At 34.9% G+C, this 21,846-nt stretch overlaps 2 protein-coding genes across 9 annotated transcripts; one reads left to right on the forward strand and one right to left on the reverse strand.

Moving 5' to 3' along the window:
• Positions 1 to 251: 251 nt before the first annotated feature.
• Positions 252 to 8,462, forward strand: LOC120078072 (uncharacterized). 8 transcript variants are annotated; one of them, XM_090313865.1, is made up of 6 exons: positions 283 to 425; positions 1,427 to 1,526; positions 1,762 to 1,928; positions 3,084 to 3,312; positions 3,389 to 3,490; positions 7,427 to 8,462. In XM_090313865.1, exons 4-6 carry the CDS (start codon positions 3,129 to 3,131, stop codon positions 8,167 to 8,169), a joined length of 1,029 nt encoding a protein of 342 aa, XP_090169991.1. In that variant the 5' UTR covers positions 283 to 425; positions 1,427 to 1,526; positions 1,762 to 1,928; positions 3,084 to 3,128; the 3' UTR covers positions 8,170 to 8,462. The 8 variants fall into 8 exon arrangements, with proteins under 8 accessions (XP_038888199.1, XP_038888202.1, XP_038888200.1 ...); XM_090313862.1 differs by having other exon boundaries at positions 288 to 425; positions 1,427 to 1,521; positions 3,121 to 3,312; XM_090313863.1 differs by having other exon boundaries at positions 315 to 425; positions 3,121 to 3,312.
• A 1,874-nt stretch (positions 8,463 to 10,336) lies between these two features.
• Positions 10,337 to 16,700, reverse strand: LOC120077884 (mediator of RNA polymerase II transcription subunit-like protein). The gene is made up of 2 exons (XM_039031979.2): positions 16,065 to 16,700; positions 10,337 to 11,328 (listed from the first exon to the last, which is right to left on the reverse strand). The coding sequence occupies exons 1-2, from the start codon at positions 16,541 to 16,543 to the stop codon at positions 10,686 to 10,688; spliced, it is 1,122 nt and encodes a 373-aa protein (XP_038887907.1). The 5' UTR covers positions 16,544 to 16,700; the 3' UTR covers positions 10,337 to 10,685.
• Positions 16,701 to 21,846: the final 5,146 nt, after the last annotated feature.

The raw sequence follows: 21,846 nt of genomic DNA on the forward strand, positions 1-21,846 counted from the left end.
GTAGATACTGATAGATCTATCAGTGTCTATACCATTTATCATGGATAGTTCTAAAATTTTATTATATTTTATAAATATTTTGATTTATTTTTCTATATTTAAAAACAACACTTATTTTATTTAAAAAAGAAAAGAGAAATATCCCAAAAGAAGGATCGGAAAATTCCCGAAGAAGGATTGGGGGAAGTCTTGTGGAGAGAATGTCGAATGAATGACGTGGATTTTATATATAATATATATTAATTTTAAATAATAAAACTCTTTTTTCTTTTGCTCTGTAATAAATTGTGGAATTTAGGAACTACTTTTAGCTTCTTCTTCGTCTCTCCTCTCTAGGTGGGTTTCTGTTTTCATTGAAATGAACTTCGTTGGAGATAGAGATTCTGAATCAGAAATCTCAAGCATCCATTGATTGAATGAGTCAGGTTTCATTCTCCATTTCTTTTTTTCTCTATTGTTTTTTCGTCCCCCCTCGATGTTTGATGTTGTTGCCTGTTCTTTTCTATTTTCCGTTCTTCGACTGTGTGAATTAATGTATTGGTTTGAAGTTTTTGTCTATAAAATGTGTCAGCGTTTTGATTTTGATTAGCCTGGAATATTTCTTTTGGCTTATGGAGTTTATGGGGATTGTTTTGGTTTTCTATGATTAAATTTTCGATGTTCTTGTGGAACAGCTTGAATCTAGCTTGTAGACTTCTGAGCTGTTCCTATATTTAGATGTTTGTGTATCTGACTGAAACGTGATGTACTAATTAGTGCCAACTGGGACATCTGGTGTTTATACTGCTCACTGATAACGGTGAAATTCTATAAAAACAGATATGTTATAATCAAACTTGGATTCTAGCCAATATGACATCTGATCGAATGACACCTTTGATGGTGCTAATTTAAATGACTAACTAATAACATCAGTTGTGCGCAGTATAGATTCCCGCGGTTGTGGGAAAATATACGAGTGGTTGAGGTAAATAATTTGCTGAAACGTACAGGTAACCAATATTTCTAGATAGTGTGACTGAGAATTTTGATTGGTTGAGGTAATGATGTTGCCTGGGTGTAGTTGTTCAAGTCTCGTAGTAATATCTGTGGCCAGGTTGAGATAATGATGTTGTGCTATAGTGTTATGGAGTTTACTTATTCTATTTTTCTGCCTTGGGTCCTTTTTGAATCGTTTCCCATCTGTTTGTTTATCTTTAATTCACAAATCGGCCCTACGTGTTTCAGGTCCTATTTGTTTGTTTGTTTGTTTTTTTACTGTTGGAAACTTTTCCTACTCTCTTCCCTTCTATTTTCTCCTTTGATGTTTACTCATCTGTTATGGTTTGGCATGGTGGATTGATTAACATATACTACAATTTGAGGGAGAGTAATATGACAAAGTAATTTATGTAAATAATTTTCTGGCATTCTTAACCTCATCTAGGTTGAAGCTCGCTTTGGGGAAGAGTCTAAGTTGTCCTTCCATTTCTTGAATTTCAGAAAGAATATTTGAAGGGTTTAAGCCCTTTCTCCTCTAAAGTTAGGTGAAATGCTTATTGATCTCTTAGATTGAGGGCCTGTTTGGAATGAATTTTAGGAAAAAAAATGTTTTTCAAAAATGCATTTTCATTTAAACACTTTTGATAAAAACTCCTTAAATAGAAATGCACACGTGTTTGGCAACCCTTTCTCAAAAGTGTTTTTATGTAAAAGTTTGTTCAGTTTGTTACTTTGTTATATATTAAAAGTGTTTTTATTAATTTTAAATTACTATAAAAGAATTTGTCGGTGGAGGTGATGGCCGGCGGCAGTCGTCGGAGATTGTGGCCGGTGGAGGTCGTTAGAAGTGGTGGCCGGAAGTTGGCCGGCAGCGAATGCTGAAGATGATGGCCGGAGGTGGTCACTAGAGATGGTGGCTAGAGGTTGGCCGGCGGTGGTTGCTAAAGGTAGTGGCCGGAGCTTATCATACAAATTAGAGAAAGACTAACTATTAAACACTCAAATTCATTTTTCTAAAAGAAGTTGGTTTCAAGTGTTTATCCTAAACCAACTTATTTTATAAACTCATTTTTTTCAAAATCCATTTTAGTGTTTGCCAAACCAATGAATTTTTTTTCAAGATAACTTATTTTTTTTAATTCAATCACTTGGAGACCCTTAGCAGGCAATTGAGTCATTTTTTTTCTTTGATCTATTGTAAAATGAATTCCTTCCCTAGTTTTCTTCTATGTTTGAGTTGTCTTATAGAGATCTGTATTATTGGAGCATGCCACTTCTTGGCAAGCTTGGAAGCTTTGCTGTGTGGTGAACTAATGTTGATGATGTTAGATATGGCTACCTCCCTTAGTCCTACTAAGTTCAGTTATAGGTTAAATTACAAATTTAACCCCTATGGTTTGGAGAAATTTAAAATTTAGTTTTCATGGTTTGATCAAACTTCATAAATAGTCTCTATGGTAGGAATTATTTATGAGGATTTTATCAAAACATAGGGACTAATTCTAACATTCTCCAAACCATAGGGAGCAAAGTTACAATTTAACCTTAGTTGTATCTTATTTCCAAGAGTTTGTTACAAAAGCTATCAAAAGTATTGAATTCCATCTGAGTTGATCACAGAAAATGCATGAGAAAAACATGAATTTAGTTCCTTTCAAAATGAAGCACCAAAAAAAAAAAAAAAAAAAAGAGAGAATTTTAACACTATTTTTGGAATTGGTTTTTGTGACTTGGTGACATTTCTTGACGTTGAAGTGTCATCTACATTTTGATTAATATTTCTGTAGAGTTTTTTTTTTTTTTTTTTTTTTTCTAAAAGAGGAAACAACCTTTATGTAAAGTGAATGTTCTATATTTCGACCAATATCAATATTCTACTCTTTGGTCATAATTAGATGCTCCATCTTTTCCTTTCTTTGCAATCAAAATATTATTTTTTGTAGCACCAATGTTCAAATAATTCAAAATCATGCTTTCTTTTTTCTTTTTTTCCCTTTAATTTGAAAGCAACTAAATTCATGTTTTTCTTGTGCATTTTCCGTGATCAACCCGGGTGGAAATCAAATAATTTCTTAATATTTTTCTTATGTATCTCATTGTAGAGCTTGAATGATTTTGGAACATCTTCCACACTTCTAGATCCTAAAATGACACCAAGAACAAGTAGAGGTCCTAGAGCTCAGAAGTCCAGAATTTCTTCAAGTGAAGGCCCAAATTTGGTTCTAATTGCTGGTGGTGCATTATTGAGCACCCTATCAATTCGCCTAGGCTTCAAGCTGAAACAAGCATTTGATACAAGGCAGCTGAAGGATAGTGACAGTTCTTTGACAGGTCTTGTTATTTATGAAAGCTTGAAGAAAAATGCCTGGTTGAAGCTTATTAACTTTTCGAGTTATTTACTACTCAGGAAATGCAAAGTCTTCTGACAGAAGAAAGGCTGCTGGTTGTCGTTGCTCGAATGTGTATTCATTTCCGCGAGATGATGAACGTTGCTTCAACTGTATGCCAGGTTGGTTTTTGTAATTTTCACCTATAAGGGGAAAAATATAGTTTTATGACTTTGCAAACTCAGTGTTCAGTTAGCTTCTAAGCTATTCACATTGTTATGTTTGTGTTGGGATTTCTGGGTTTTACCTCCTGTGTAGTATGATTTTACTAATATGTTTCTTTGAGCTTCAGTGCCAACATGATCTGCATATTTCCCTTTTTTTTGTCAATTTAACTTTGGGAAGGAGAAAGTTGTGGTGAGTATGAGGATCTAAATAGAATACTGAATACTTAGATTATTTTTATTTCTCTTGATTTCAACAGGAGCTAAGGTCTTGTTATTGTTGTTGTTCTTAAAAAAAAAAAAAGAAAAAACAGTATCAGAAATATGGATTCTTGTTTCTCTTTAGGTGGTTTTCTTCTCCAATGAGGCAGAGTTATCCCATGGGAGTTCAATAGCTTTAGTGCATAAAATTAGTTCTTTTCTATTAGATAAGTCGGGGCCTATCTGATAGGTCATCTGGATCCTGTTCATTTTTCTCATATTGGCAACATAAAATAAATTCAAGAAATAGGTGTTTGGTGGGCACAGTTTCTGAAAATAGAATGTGGATTTGATAACTTAGAAGGGTTTACTTTGAAACAGGTCTGAGGTGTCCTCAAATTCTCATATTTGAAATCTAGAACACCCTTTTTTTTTTTTAAGTGAATTCCATCTAACTTTGGATAGATCGCAGGAGAGAGGAAGATCCTTCTCCATTGAGTCACCCGGAAAGTGGTTTTCTTCTTGGCATAGCTTCTCTTTGGATATGATACTACGATGCTAACCTTTGTTGTGGTGCTTGCTTCGTCTGGAGTTTCCATTCACTAAATCACAACCTCATTCACTAGACCTTTCTAGAGATATTGTGTCATCCTCAGCACAAATGGTGACCAGTCCAGTTCGAATTTCTTTGTTTTGTTTTGTTTTTTTTTGTCTTAATATATATTCGTGAGTGTCCAAACTGGACTGGTCACCATTTCTCATTCCAGTTTATGGCACGTGAATGAGAAAAAGAAAAAACTGCTTAGATTTCATTAAAAAGGGAATTCCAATTGATAAAAATAGTTGTATGTATGAGGTTTTTAAAAATATCGTATTGGATCTTCTAAGACCATTGAACCTGCTAAAATTATACTATCAGCCAGAATGATGTTAGAAGATGGAAAGAGTGTTGGATTACTAATAGTTTTCTGGAAGGAATTCCTTTCTTGATGGTTATTTTAGTGGAAATTGGTGTGTGGGGAAAGACTTTAATGCTATAAGGTGGTCACATGTGAAATCAAGGGGAGGTAGAAAAACTTGTAGCATGAAAAGGTTCGATAAAATGATAGATGTTATGGAGTTAAAAGAAAGTCCCTTCTCCAGTGGAAAATTCGCTCGATCACTTTTGGGGAAAGAGCCTATTTACTTGATTGAAAAATTCCCAGTACGCAAGGATTGTATCAAGTATTCAAGAACTTGAGTAATTGGAAGAATCTAGATTTTTACAGACCAGCAACCCATTGTTTTGATACAGGAAGTAGTAAGTTTAAAATGGCAGCAATCTTCTTCTCATTTCACAGATACATGACTAAACAATGAAGAAATAATTGGGGTCATAAATCAGTGCTGCACCAAAAAAGGAATAGAAGTTTGACTTCCTGTTTTTCTGAAAGGTTGTAAGATGAACTTAAAATCAAGGAATGAAGTTTAAATGGATAAGGCGCTTTCCACTTGAGTTTGATATTTATGGCATAGGGTCATTGTAACTTGTAAGTATGAGCCTCGAAGGGGTTTTAAAAGGCACTCTGATAAATTCTTGGAAATATATTTATGTTAGGTTCCCTCTTTTCTCCATCTATTTAGTGTTTAGTGGGAGATGGGGTAGATACTTTTAGAAGGACAAGTGGTTGAGGATAAATTCATCTACTCTTGATTTTGCTCGATTATATCACTTTTCCTCCATGGGGAATCATTTGGTAGCTTCTGTCAAACTACCTTTAGTTAGCTCTTCTTCTTGTTCTCTTGAATTTTAAAGGCCTTTGTCCGATAGGGAAACAATGATTATTGTAGTCTTTTATCCTTAGTTTAGGATTCTACTGGTAGTCCTTTTTTCAGGTGTGCAACTGTTTCCTCGCTGTGGAGGATTATTATTATTATTAACTTTTTTCTTGGGGGTGGGGATAGAAAACAATAATTTCATTGATATGATGAAATCACAAAAAAGTTTGAAGGTCTTATCAAAAGATTTGATTAATCAATTACAACATGATAAAGATAGATATAAAATTGTTGAGAGAGGAAATTAATAATCTAGCTCTTTGTGGGTGAAGATGCAAGAGTTCTGTTCAAGCCAAATAGACCACAAAGAAGCCTGGATGATATTTAGACAAAGGATTTTGTCTCCTTCATGAAGGATGCCCATTGAGCATGGTGGAAAGGAGATCCCAAATGTCAAAAGGGATGGTTGTGTGCCAACCTAAAGCCTTGAGAGGGGAAAAAAAAAACACCCCATATGGATCTAGCCAAGGTACATATGCTGAGAAGGTGACCTTGGTTGATCACAAAGCCACTTTTTATGGTTGATTTGGAAGGATCAAATCTTAAAATTTTTTAAGATGGAAGAAGATTGTATGATTCTTTTTGTTTTTTATAGTATACAATACTTTGGCTTCTTGGTGGAGTTGAAGTTACAAAGACTGTTGGTGTACTTATAGTCTTGCCTTGATTATAGCCAATCCTTTAACCCCATCTCGGGAAGTAAGGCGATTGAGAAGATGATGAGGCTTTCTTTTGGGAGGGCGTTGATGAGGGTTTTCATTTAGCTTCACCCAAAGATTGTTATTCATTAGTTAAGGAAGGGAGATGAAGAAAGAGCTCCAAAGGGGGCATTTTTAATTTATTTTTCTTCTTTTTTTTTTTTTTGGGTGGGTGGGGTTTGAACAATTATTATAGGCCTCTGAGTCGACAGGAACAATAGAATTTTTAACGAGATTGGAAGGCCTAGAGAGGGTGTGTGGTCTCTTGTTACGTTTCATGTTTCTGTTTAGGCTAATCATCCCTAAGGTCTCATTTTGCTTGATTAGAGTTTCCTTTCATTTTGGTTTGAGCTTTATTTTTGTATGTTCCGTATGGTTTTTCATTCTTTTTCTCAATGAAGTTTTGGTTTTTCATTTAAAAAAGAAAAAGTTGGAGCCTGGGGGAAGTTAGAAAGCACTCGGAGTAGACTCTTTAACTATTGAATGCTTATGAACCTGTAAAATACTGAATCTGTTTCGTCCACTCGAACTATTGTGTAAAGAAAAACTTCAAATGATCAGTTCAGGAAAGGAAAAAAAAAACTAGATAGGTAAGCGTGTTAAAGAGAGATTAGTGTGTTAAATAAGAGATTATTAGAGTGATGAGTGTGTTAGAGATTCATTTTTTAGGAAATAAAATGTGGTAGAGGACATTTTTTCACAAAAGGAAGTGGATTTGAGAGAGACGTTCCTCTCGTTAGACAGTTTTTAGTGGAACCTCGCAGGTATATAGCTTGACTTATCTTGGGGCATCAGGAAATGATCATGGGAATGCTATCAAAATCTTGCTAAAATATGGGGAACATGGGATTAGCGTACTAAATATCTGAACACAACTTATCTTGTAGGCCCTATTACGTTCTAGATAATCCAATTCTCAATTCCAAAGCGGACAAAAAATCTTTTGATGTATTATTAGGAAAATGGTAGGCATTGAGTTGATCGTCAATAGAATCACTTGATGTTGCATCATTTTGGTCTAACTATTGCCTGACAACTAAGTTTCCATAGATGAAAACTCCCTTTTGGCTGGTTCAACTTGTGATCTTTAAGCTGGTGGTTGAATAATTTCTGTAGCTTTTGATTCTGTTAATACTCGAATCATTTTTGTGTTCTGATGACGGTGTTGCATCTGCAGGGACTCAATATACCACGGATGTTAAGTGTCCACCTACTGATCAAATGGTGGTTGCATCGGAGAGCGCTCTTCCTTTGGTGATGGTTCCTGCTTCTGGATTTAACAAGGAGAACAGTATTATTTGGGCATCGTCTCCTGACCAGCTCGAGTTGCCTGCAAAGCAATTCCACCATTCAAATTGCTCAGATTCACCTTGTGTCTCGGATTCTGGTTCCGATATCTTTAGCAAACGTGAAGTGATTCATAAGCTGAGGCACCAATTGAAAAGGAGAGATGATATGATACTGGAAATGCAAGATCAAATTGTTCACTTGCAAAATTCTCTTAACGCTCAAGCAGCCCATTCCTCCCATTTACAATCACAACTTGATGCCGCAAACCAAGACTTGTTTGATTCAGAAAGAGAGATTCAGAAGCTCAGAAAAGCAATTGCAGATCACTGTTTGGGGCAAATGGGCCCCAACGATAAGTCACCTTCGACAGTAAGAAGTTGGTCGAGCGAGACGAGGAACGGTCATGCAAATGGTGGTTATATGGATGTTAATTGCAATTTTGAGGTACCTGAAAAAGTAAGAGATGGGGAGAGGATTGAGATGTTGAAAAAAGAGGTAGGAGACTTAAAGGATGTGATAGAAGGAAAAGAATATTTATTGCAAAGCTATAAGGAGCAGAAGACAGAACTTTCTTTGAAGATCAAGGAATTGCAACAGAGACTAGATTCTCAACTACCCAACATTTTGTAGGATCATTTCAGATTGTGTATTCTTTGCTTGCCCCATTTTCAAATTATGATCTCAATTTTCATTGAGCACCATCTTCTCTCACCTCCCTTTTCAGTTTAAATTTTTGGTTGGTTAATTAGTAGTATAGGTTAGATCTTTTGATGCATTGTTTTTCAATGGAGTGCAAATTTACATGAGCAATGAGTGATATATTTGAGGTAGGTGCCTGCCATGCCTATATCTCACTACATGTAGTTGGCCACCTCTTGCAGAAATGTTTGTTTAATTGATTGTTTTATATCTCGTTTTGATAAGTTTTCCCCAAGTTTATTCCCAGAGTTGCAAGTTTTGTTGGTTTCTATTTCTTATGGATAATTTTGGAACAGAAATGGGGAATTTCATGCTTCGGCCTATTTTGGGAGGCCCTAAGTTTTGAAAGACCAAGTTTTTGATCTTCTGCTTACATTATCGCTAGATAAAATTACTGAAATGACCAACAAATGGGTAATTTTAGACGAGAGATAATTGTTACCAATGGTTCAACTTCACAAAACATCTCAATTGAAATCTATGTTACTTCCGATTCTCATTTTACCTTCTTTGTATTTTATCTTAATCTTTACAAAGGTGGCATTATTCCAATTATTCAGAATGCCTCTCGGCTGTGTCTAAATTTTTCTGTTGGGTTGGCAAAATTCAACATGTTTATTCTTTGTTTTCTTCAAGAGCTCAAGTTCATAAAAGCTAAAGTAAAGAATACTAGTTTTTTTTCCCCATATGATATGCTTGTTTTTTGGTGGGTTTTTAAACTTTTTTTTTTTAAAACAATTTTGATTATTAAAGCTCTCTAGCAATTTTAATTATTAAAAAAAAAGATAGTTTCTATATTAAGCACTAAAAATAGTTATACACAATCTATCCAACTATATAGCAATCATATTCATACCAATGATATTTTTCAACATAAATAGCATTAGGAAAAATTACCTTTTTAATTTTTGAGTTTTGAACAATAGGTGTATCTGGTTTCTAATATTTCAAATTGGTCATTTTAGTTATTGGGTTTTTAAGAATATGTTTAAAACATCACTCTACTAATAAAACTATTAAATTTATTAAAAACAAGTTAACTACCCAGCTGATGTGGCAAGATCAGTTGGAAGAAAAGAAATGTATATTTTTAATCATTCCTTAATCTCTCCTCTCTCTTTCTTCCTGCCTCCTCTTCTCTTCTCTCTCTTGTTCTAGTCTCTCCTCAAACACCTATAAAAACAATTGTAATTTTAAGATTAAAGGAAGCTAGCTGAAGAGATCTTGCACATTTCCTTGCTAACAACTCCATCTCTCAGGTCTCGTCTCTCATATTCCAATATTTCATTTAGTAATTGTTAATTTGCAAATTCGAGATTTAATTCAGAGTTTTTGAAGAGATTACAACAAATAAGTTCCTTCTAAACTTTCATCCTTTTTTAAGTTTTTAATATATTTAGAATGAGATATAGAATAGAAGCCAAAAAAAAGTGTTCATTTCCCAAAATGAGTTACTGTTTTAACGTTAATTAAGCTTAAATTAGTTAATTAATTTGTTTTGCATTTGCATAAGCATTACAATTTGAAGGTGATGTTCGATAAAGCCACGTTTGGAGCATGATGTTCCATTAGCTGGCTGAGGAAGAAAATGCCAGAATAGTTGGTATCAAAGATGAAGATTTGGAGAAAGAGAAGAGGGAAAGAGTAAAAATATAAATATTTTTCTATGGATAATTTTATATTTAAACTTAATAGTTGAGTTAGAGAGGGACCTTTTAAAACCAATTCTTGAGACAGAGACAAATGATCGGACTAAATGAATCTATTCTTCAAAAGTAAGAGACCAAAAAAAGTAATTTTTTCATAATATTTATATCACAAATTGACATAATGATAATTTTTCTAATATCAAGAACGTTTAAGGTTGCCGCCAAATGATCTTAAAAAATGGCAATTACATAATACAGATTAAAGTTTTCAAATAATTGTTGTTTTCTTATATATATATATATATATATATAAAACATGGAAGAAACTACGATTGTGAGTATTCATGTTTGAGTGGTTGAAATTGCATTTCGCCCATGAAGGATCCCTAAATGTGAAAACTCTAAAAGAGTGGTTTTGTAGACATCAAATGTAGAGTGAAGTCAAGGTATTAGGAAGCTTTCTCGTCAATTTCTTCCTTTTCAAATCTTCTTTTTAACACATCATACTGCTTTTTCAGCCAAGCATATTCTTTTTCTAGAAATTGTAGTAATTTTATCACCAATACAGAAGTACAATTAAGACATGTATTTCTACTAAAAGATCCAACATACCCATCGCTTTCGAGTTCAATGGACAATTTGGCTTTTGGCTTTTGGCTCGTTCCTCAAATATGCAGCACGAGTTGACAAACCATTTCTCACTGATTGGAGAAAACAACTAAAATCCTTATCATTTTTCTTCATCCAACCTGACTTCACTTTAACTCATTCCATTGTTAAGCTGTTCCACCACCGTTTTTATCTTGAGTTCAGATCAAATTCCCCAACTTCGCGCCAACTATCGTGCATGCCCGTATCACCATTTTCAGCCTCCTCATCATTCAATAAGTCCTCTGATGCTTCCTTCTCATCTCCCTGTGTGTTGTTTCCCCATCCATTGATCATTTCGTTTGGATGAACTTGCTCCTGCTCCCCACCACCATGGCCAACTGGAACATCGCTGCTTTGGGATCCAACGTGCGCACCTGTTCTCATGGAAGCTCGAACCATCATTTCATTGGCCTGTGGTTCACTCCGTGTTTGGTCTGTCTGCATCATTGCAGCCATCCGCGTTTTGGCATCATGAGCCTCTTTGCTAGCCTTTCCTCTCAACTCGATCTCAGCTTTTAGTTCCAGAAGGTTCCGTTTCTCTTCTTGCATAAGAGCTTGTTCAAACATCAATCTTTCTTCGGAACGGAACTCCCCCAATGCTCTTTTGCGAGTTATGATGTTGAACGCCAATACCTGCTTCTCAAAAGTGGCAATGAACTCAGAAATTTTGGCCGAGATGTTATGGTCCCACTGTTGTGAGCGTGACAGCATTTGCCCCGTTGGATCAGAGTCGAGGATTCTATCGTCTTCTTCAGCCTCATAGTCAGCCACCACATGATATGGGAGCAGCCTGCGAATTTTTTTTTTTTTTTTGCATAATGCATCAATGAATGATTAAATTGTAATAAGAGTGTGAAAGAACAGATACCAACTCCTTACACACCGAGTTATCCAGCGCTCTTTCACACGCTCATGCAAAAAACCCAACCAACAGAATAAACAGGCAAAGGCCATATGGAACTATTTAAAATTTAAAATGGACCGACCTAAATTCATCTGCATCTCGATGTATGATGGACTGACAATCTCAACTATACAGACCAATAGGAAAATTATCTGTTACATAATATTTTAATGGTTAAATTGTAAATTTTGTCCCTATGATTTGGAGAAAGTTAGAATTTAAACACTATGTGGTTTATAATTAGGATTTAGTCCCTATGGTTCGATAAAAACCCTCTAGAACTATTTATGAAGTTTTTATGATCAAACCACGAGGACTAAATTTAATATTCTCCAATTACAGGGACCATTTGTAAATTAACCTATGTTAATTATACACTAAAGAACTCTCTTTATAGTATTTATAAAAACAGACCGGTGAATTATTTATAGTATTTATAAAAACATACCGGTTTCCATTTCCACTTTCACTGCATCCATCTGAACAAAATGATAACAATAAAAAACTTGTGGACATGTATTCGCAGCCAATGTCTCATAAAGAGATAATTGAAATTCTTCTCAGAATTATAAATCAGTGTAGTTAGAAATTAACCACCATCAAACAGGGAAATTAGAAAAGGCATTTCATGCAACAAAAGAACCGCGGAAAACAAACGAAATGGTAACAAAACAAAGAACAAATAACGAAACTTTTTTTTGTTAGGAAAACAAAAACAAAAAACAAGCCCAACAAAAAGGGATCCAAAAATTAACTACTGAAATGGACTCAACCCAAACAAATCACAAAAATGATTGTCCACAGTAATAAATAATATCGTAAATTTGTAACTCTGCTCACGGAAGACGCAGAATGGGAAATGACAGGAAGTGAAGGGGAAAAAACACTAGTAATACTAAAAGATTGGAGATCTTACCTGGAAAATTTTCTCTGGATAAAAGTTAGATAAGAAACAAGAACCATTCCAAATTAAATATACAATTGAACTAACCTGAGGGGGCATAACAACCAAGAGGGGGCATAACGCTACAAGAAAATCCAGTAAGGTACAATTGAGGAAATGCTATAATTAGGAAAAGGAGAATCCCGAGAGAGAGGACTAAGAAGAAGAAACACTGGATGAACCAAACTCTCTTCACAGATCTTCCAATATTTTCAAGTCATTCAGCTTTTCTGTCCAGATAGTCCAAAGAGTTAACATAATGATGCTGCACTGAGGAACCCTGACTTTTTGTCAAACAAGCAGATTTGAAGGAAGGCATTGACAGCACCACAAGTAGACCTAGGGTGACCTTTAAAAATGTTGTAAAATAGTTGAACAGCTTCCACAAAAGTGAAGAGCTCAATGAGCAATGAAGAAAACACTATCAGCAACTACATTAGCATGTTCACAGAGAAAATACCAATGAAGAGAATCGATATTGTAAATTCTATTGGCAGGGTTAGGACTGTTTAAAGAGAGATCAGACAGAAATTTATTCCTATCCCTTAAACAAAAGCCACTCACGGGGTGGGATCCAAAGAGAGGTCAGACAGAAATTTATTACAAAACATTGAGAACACCAATGTGGATGCCTCTTCAAAATGTACTTATAGCCATCTAGATTCAGAAGTAGGATGGATTCATTTGAACTCAAGGACATAGTTGTACAATCCATAGAATAGATCTTGTTTAAGAATGATTGGATCATGAATATTGAGAGAGATCTATAAGCTTCATGACACAACATAATCAATAGGGATTTTCCAAAAGACCACTACTAGACAATAAAACCACCAACCAATATCCATGTTTCCTCACTAAAGCACACTAAACTTTGAAATTCAACCCAAATGTCTTTTATGTATCTTGAGGAATAGCTAGAGGCACAGGAGGTAAAAATTGAGAAGTACCAGACTAAGAAAGAAAGAAAGCACCTCCATTGAGGATCATGGATACCTCATTATAAGAAATAAGAATACCACCGGAGAACCCAAGGAATCAAGAAGATGAACCAATTTGCTAAACATTGTTTCTTGAAAAATTAAACCAAACAAAAGGCGTGAGCCTTAAATAAAGTCACAGAAACGGTGAAAAAAAAAATCTCCTTACAATCCAGGAAGGTTAGCCTCAATTTTATATTTAAATAAGAAACAAACTTTTTTTTCCTAATAAGAAGCAAGACTTTTCATTGATATAATGAAAAGAGGCTATTGCTCAAAAGATACAAACTACGAGTGAAAAACATTTTTTTTAAAAAAAAAGACAATATATCTGAAAAACATAGAGAAAACAAGGATTAAGAAGGAAAAGAAACAAAGATTTTGTTGAAATGTAAAAATTACATAATAAAGTCTACAGGCTTAAAAAACAAAATATCATTTCCAATTTAAATATCTTACTACGAAAGGGTAGATTGGTAGTATCTTCGGAGTATGACACTAAGAAAACCCTCAAGTCAACTACCGACCCCTCTTTCCTTTTGCTCATGGATTCAAAAAGCCTTCCTTCAAGAAAATTTTAACCCAATATATATGGTTAAAATAAAACCCCCAATATTCTGAGGCATACTACATCTAATACATCTAATTAGCAATGAAACCTCAAGTAATGTATGCTTTTACCTTGATCTAATATTGAAACAAGCAAAATTCGGTTTTTTTTATAAAAAGCCAAACATTCAACAAAAAAAAGATTGAAACAACACAAGGGCATCCAAAAAACCAAGCCTACCAAAGGGAACCCCACTAAAGAAAGGAACTCCAATCAAGTAAAATGAGACCTAATGAATAATAACAAAAAAAATTTCTTCAACTACGCTCAAAGAGATACGTTAAACCTTACAAGACCAAACATCACTAGGGGCATCTTAACTCTTAAGATTCTATGGTTACTCACCCCCCAAAGACCCCACAACTACGCCACACCCTAGCCTGCCACAAGAACTTCCCCTTCTCTTGAAACGACAAATGGAATGAACTCATCGATCATCTCCCTACAATCTATGTTGCTAGCAGTCTGAAAACCAAACACATTAAAAAAGAGAGGGAAAAAAATCCAAACAAACCAAGCAATATCGCAACTCTAAAGGATATGATCCAAATCTTCCTATGCCCTCCAACAAATAATGCAACAAAACACAAAGGCAACTTCCTTGAAAGTTGATCGAGAGTATACAACCATGGATAACATGCCAAACCAAGAATGTAACATTCTTTGAAGTTTTCACCTACCATAGAGAGAGGAAAAAAAAAAAAAAAAACTGGGAAAAGGGTTCAGAAGAGTGAGCAATAGCAAAAGCCCCAGTAGTGTTACGGCTCCAACAACGACTATCCTTTCTCCTCAATTTAAGCTCAAACTCCCCAATCGAAGATAAGAAAGCCAATCCATTGATTCCCTATTAGACAATATACAAGGGAAACCAAGAGAAAAAGAGGGAGAGCTCTCAGCAGGAGCTAAATAATCAACAACAGAGTGTCTAATGGAGGACAAATGATATAAATGGAAAAACGTAGTGCACCCACTTATCCTCCCTAAAATATGTTCCCTTCCCACAAAACAATGAACTAGGTAATGAAAAAACTGGAGCTAAATGGATATTTCTTTTCAAAGATTTCTATACATGCCTTCGGCACCACTCAACATCGAATGAAAAAGGATCAATTTACCACCTTAGAGAAGAAGCTACTTTCCAAGAAGCCAACCTCTTTCTCACCTTTCCAAAAAGGAAGATCACCTGAACCATGACCAAGAGGAAGACCAAAATAGGATGAAGGAAAGGACCCAACCTCACATTCACCAAATCACCATTCAAACCCAAGATCTAACGTTTACCGCCATCGATCTTAAACCTCAACATGGTCTCTAAACACTAAAATGTGGTTGAAAATGAAGAATAACTCCTCTTTTCTTGAATAGAAAAAGATGGTATCACCGGCGAATTGAAATTGCTAGAGAGACACCTTATTCTTTCCAACCTCAATGTCTCCGAATATATATATATATATAAGCATAACGACTTTCATTGAGAAAAAATAAAAGAGTACACGGGTATACAAAAAAACCCCACCCACAGCACCACCTCCCCTTACAGGAAGGGACTCTAACTATGCAAGATAACAACCATAGAATAATTACAAGAGGTCTTTGAAACCGAAACCCACAAAGAAACATGAAAGTGAGTAAGGAACTACACCTCGCTAGAGTCCTTGTCCACCTCTCTAAAAATCCTGCTCTTCCACTCATGGCTCATCCCACAAAACCCACAAAATAGCATATACCCCCACTAGTCACAAAAAGAAGAAAATGAAAGGAGACCATAGATCACCACCTAGGTGTCTCAAAGATTTGATCCTACCCCATGAACCTTCCATTAATGAGAATTGAGTACTCAACCGTTCAAATACAGCTCCAAATCCAAGGTTTTCGTTAGTAACCCAAAAAATCCTTTTTGAAGACCTTATCAAGTCCCAATCCACATGGTCATTATCTTCTCAGAGTCAATCTTAAAAATGACACCCAAAAACCCTCGCTAACAATAGGCTCTAAAACATAATCATACAACATTTAGAAACATGACAAAAAAAAAAAAAAAAAAAAAAACACTAAACTGCACCAAAAAACGCATTTGAAAAGGACAAACCTCTCGCAAGCATCTTCAAGGGAACCAAAGGGGCGCTTAATGTCAGGATGGCAAACGCGCCAAGCGTCCTGATAAGCCATCTGAAGCTCCGCCTGGTTCCCGGGTCGCATTACCCTCTGCGGCAGCTGGTGTTGTTGCTGTTGCTGTTGCTGCAATTGTTGAGACGGTGGTTGACTCGGGCTAGGGTTAGACTGCAAATTAGAAACGGAGGCGGTTGGATTAGGGTTAGGGTTTTGGTGAAGGTTAATGGATCCAGGTCGGAGATGAAGACCCGGTGGGCGCAAATGGGCATCGATATTGGAAGGAAAACGAGAAATAGCGGCAGCCTGTTGCTGAGCCTGCTGCTGTTTCTGAAATTGTTGAAGAAGAAGAAATTGCTGGTGCTGCTGAGTTTGTTGCTGCTGTTGCTGTTGTTGTTTGTGCTGTTGTAGGAGTAACTGTTGTTGGTGTTGAGCAGCCAATGCCTTAGCTTCGTCCATTTCGCTTGCTTCTCGGACTCTGCTGAATGAGAGGGGAAATCAGAAATGGCATCTATGGACCATGCAGTTCGCAGAGACGAAGGAGGACTCGGAAAGCCATCGTGGGATTGACCGTACTCGAGTGCAGCTCTTCTTATTGAAAAAATAAATAAATTCCTAGCCATTTTAATTTCTTAAATTATATAAAATATCCCTAAATTTTATATTTTGGGATAAAAATATCTTTCAATATTTAAAATTTTAAAAAATATCTTTAAACTTTAGTCCAAAAAAATCGTTAGTTTTGGATACGATTAAAAAAAGGCCCATGAACTTTAAAATTTTTGGAAAATACCCTCAAACTTAAAAAAATAAAAAATTACTCTAAATGTTATATGAATAGAAACTATTTATATCGTATTACTTCTCAATTTTTCCTTTTTTTCTCCATTTCTCCTTGAATACTCTCTTATTCTTTTTCTTTTTTTTTTAATAACGATTAACATTTTTTTATCTAAAAATAAATAAATAAAATTGTACAATTCATTTAAAATATAGACTATAATAAGAAGATAATAATGTGTTTTAATAAAGTTGTAAGTTCGTGGTTAAATGCATGTTAATAATCAAATATATTTTTTTATTTGACTATTTATTGTTTTAGTATATTGTAATGGGAGACTTTGATATTGACGTTTGGTGGGATTTTATTTTTAACTTAAAATTTTGATTTTTATTATAAATGGACGATTTCTAAATCAATTTTTTGAAAAGATTTATGATTTCACTAAATATTGGAGTTTCAAAGATCGATTACAATAATGATTTTGATTTCCACTTAATTTTGGAGTTTCAAAGGTTGGAGAACGAGTTGCACACGTAATACAAGCTTTAGAACAAAGTTTTGAAGCACTCAATGATTTTTGCCATATCATTGATTATTGGCAATTTTTTATTTTAGATCAAGGTATATATTAGTGGTTTTCCATATCTTTTTCTTGAAATTCACAATCACCTTCGAGTGAGATTGAAGCATCTTTCCATTAACGTAAAAACATCATTGAGGTTTTCTGTTTCCTTGACCCTTTTATTTTATTGGGCTTAGTTTAGAGATACATTGGGGACAATGTATCATTTTAAGTTGGAGGTGGGGTATGTTGTGACTGTTGGGGTCCTTGAGCACTGTGCTCGGATAATGTTTGTGTGCTTGAATTGCTTGTTTGCTCTCTTGCTTGGTTTGTTATGATGAGTAATTGATGACGCACCCTTTTTGTGATTAGGTTTGCATGAAACTATGATTGAAGAGCATGATCATGATTTTTAGCCCGTTTTAAAAAAATTTCTCATCTCTTATGCATCTTTAAGTCCTTTGTCCAATGAAATTAGGACTTGCATGCTTAAAGTTGTATTATTGAGCTTATATTTTTGTTATCACCCTGAAAGACCTAGGTGATACATGTTACATGATTGAAAGCTCAACCTAGTAATGCATGCCTAAGTTTTTGCCAAACTCTTGTTTTGTATTGTAAAAGTCTAATGTAGAGTATGTAAAAAACAAGTTTGTAAAAGGCAAAGCATGTTATAAAGTAAAAGCAAGTTTGTATGTTATTCATTTTTTAAAGGGATTACTCCTCTTTCTTGGGGTTATGATTAACCTGAGGCGGCTATGACACCCGTAGTTTTTTCCTTTAAGCTAAAGTACCCTGAGGAATGAGTAAGCTTCGACACCTTGCTAGGAGACGTTGCTCGTAGTTGGATGACCTGCATGACACCCGTGTGAGTAAGCCAAAACGAAGGTGACGTGACTAGATAAGGTTTCCTTTTTTATGTAAAGAAAAAAAATGAAAATAATAAAATAAAATAAAAGTTTGGTTTCCTTAAGTGTGTCGTTGCAAAGTTGAGTCTAGGAAAGCTTAGCTCTTGAACCTTTGAGCCAGTGTAGGTGAAAAACGAATTGAGGGCCCTATAAAACCATTCCGAGTTTTGCGAGCTTAATTAGTAGGCCTTTTGTCTCACTCATGAATAGTTTAGAATCATTTTTAAATGTGCTTTGTTGTTTGATTGTAATTAGATTTCATTTTTTATTGCAAATCTTATCCTTATAGATTGTTAATACTTGAGTAACGACCTTTGTTATTGAGCAAGCATAATTTTCTGTGTGAATGTGTGATTCTACCTTGCTCGAGGAAGATCAAGAATTAAGTAAGGGGTGTTTGATAACACAAAAAATGTGTTGTTTTTCTCTTCTTAATTCTAGGTCGTTACTATGTTTAATGTGTTTATTTAGTGACTTTATAGATATTGAGCATCTTGGAGGTAGAATCCATTGTTACGAGCTATTCGGGGTTAACTTGGAGCAATTAGGAGCTAATTTGAGCAACCGGGCTTCAAAAAGACGTGAACAGATAAAAATACCTCTAGACGGAACGTTGCAACACTCAAAACGAGCATTGCGCAATGCTATAAGACAGAAGCTGCCTATTTTGTACAAAATAGGGCAGCATTGCAACTCTATGAACATGATGACGGACACGCGCGCGAGGCAGGGTAGCGTTGCAACACTGCATTGCAATGCTGCAACACTACAGTATATATATCTGTCTTTGTTTTAGGGTAGAAGGGATCACCCACATTCGGCCTCCAGTCGATTTTTCCCCTCTCTTATCTTTCCACTTGTTCTTTGGGTGTATCTTTAGTAGCTAATCGAGTAATGTCAGATTGTAGCTTCTCATCCTCCATGGGAAGGTAAGATTTCGGTTTCTTAGCTTAGGGATTCGAAGAAACTCAATGCTATTTTGTGAGATTTCAATTTTATGATGTATACATACTTTTTTATGGGTTTCAATCCGGGTTTTACATTTATGAATTGCATGATTTGATTGTTGACTGACGACCAATAATTTTGTTGTGTAATTTTGTTGCTTGGAGATAACTTGTAATATGTGACATTTAATTATAGGTTAATCTCAAATGAAGCAATAGGTTAGTTAGGCTTGCAATTCGTTGTCTATAATGAATAGTAGTTTGTCCTATCGACCTAGAGAGAAACCACATTGAATGTTTAATTAGATGTTGGAAGTTAAACACTCATCTTAGCCTCATATCTAGAATTTAATGCAATTTATCAATTTGTATGGAGTAGATTTGTTTTTTGTGCATTTCGATAAATTAGATAATTTGGATCATTGGTTGGGATTCCAATCAATTTGGCTAAACATAAACAAGAAGTTTAAGTCATAAGTCGGTTCAGTGATCTAAATTACATTGGGAAAATCCATTCCTCTAAGCTAAGACATCTCGATTAATTGTATTTCTATCTTTACTTTTACTTTATTTCTTTTATGCACTTTTCTATTTCATCCACACCATACCCCTCCCCCCAGAGCATTTACCTATTTAACTGAAAACGAGTTTTGATGAACTAATCTTCCGCGCTTCCTTGAGGTTCGACCCCAGACTTGTCACTTGTACTACCATTTAGTATAAGTAGTTCGTTCGGTGATTTATAAATGTTATTTGTGTAGCAAGAGTTTACGGGTGACAGTAAACTCAGGAATACCAACATCTATATGCCCATTACACCATCTATGCTCCCAATCCTTAAGTCCCTAGGGTTTCATCACTTGTTGTGTCGTATGTTGTTCAACGCTTAGTCAAATTCTCTCCACGAACATCCCCATGTGTTCACCCTACTTGTGCTATGCATCCAAATCCCTATAATATGCGCCCAAGTAAGTTCATTCCCATCCTAGTATGCTATGATTTTCTTACCCAACTATGCTATGATTTTTCCAACCCAACTGTCCTATGACCTTTTTTACTCAACTATGTTATGACTTTTCTTTTTCAACTATGCTATGAACTTTCCTACTACACTATGGTATGAGTTGAATTCCTTCACTAACACTTAGCCAACTCTTCACTTACCTAAGCCAACTTATGCCTTGGAATTTCTTCAAGTTCACAGCATACTACGAGTTCAAAGCATAGTTTGTGAAGGAACTCTAATGGGAGAGAACCTTGCGCGGAAACGGGTCGATCAAATTCCATTTTTCATTGAATATAAATTTCACAGTAAAGAAAGAACAAGATATGCATTTAATTATAAATTACAACATGCTAAAGAAAAAGGTTTCAAAAACCTCACATTTGAAGATCTTTCTTCACGAATTTCCCTCGAACAGCACCAAGAACCTCTTGAAGACTTTCTCTAAGAAAAACCTCAAACAAGAACGAACACTGCCATGAATATTTTCTCGGTATTCTTAGGGTGAGAACCCAGGAGTGGTGGGCTTTAGTTATTTTGGTTTTGAGGGAAAACTTTATGTAGAGGACGAAAGATTAAGAACTCTTAAAAACTCAAACACACAGAACTCTTCTTTTGTTTTTTCCACTATCTCAAAATCGATAAACCACACTTGCAAGAAGAAGAAGAAACTTTTTCTTTTCTACTTGCCAAAAATAACCACCACCCACATAGAAAAGAAGGGGAAGGGAGTTGTAACTCCCTCCCTTATTACTAAAATAATAATTAATATAAATATAAATATAATAACTAACTTATCATATTATCATATTATATATATATATATATATATATATATATATATATATAATATATATATTATATGTTATATCAAATATAACACATAATCTATAGTTTTAATATTGTATCACATACAATATAAACTATAGTTTCTTTTCTCTTTTATATGGTATTTAATATAAATCATATTTATATTAAATTTAACAACTATGAATCCAATTCATAGAAACTATATTTGAATCTTATTCAAATATTTATTTCCTCCCATTAAGCTATACTGTATCATATACATTATGACAATTATATCACATATAACTGAAGCAACTTAATTATATCATATATAATTAAATCCATCTAGTAATTTGAATAATTCAAATTAATCCAAACACTTATTCTCAACCAATCCTATTGAGCTACCAATGGGACCTTATGGACCTATAGCTTGAAGCTCCAACTGTACATGAATAATTAATTAAACTCTTTAATTACATTATTCACCATCCATCAACTGTCGAGCACTCCACTAAAGACCGGCAATTGCACTCTTCACACTACAGATATATTTTTGTGTCCATTGGATATAATCAATCAACAGTACGATGACTCTTCACAAATTGCTTGTAAGTACAGTTGAACCAAATTACTGTTTTGCCCCTATAGTTACATATAACTCTTTAAGTACCACTGATCCCGCTAATAAACAATAGATCATAGTCCAACTATGACTAAACCCCTCTCACGCTAAGAGAGTGTGTGGCGCTACATTGTTCAAGACCCA

This window comes from Benincasa hispida, chromosome 5, assembly GCF_027475165.1.
Source record: "Benincasa hispida cultivar pf3 chromosome 5, pf3_genome.v1.1, whole genome shotgun sequence".
In the NCBI taxonomy this organism is placed as follows: domain Eukaryota; kingdom Viridiplantae; phylum Streptophyta; class Magnoliopsida; order Cucurbitales; family Cucurbitaceae; genus Benincasa; species Benincasa hispida.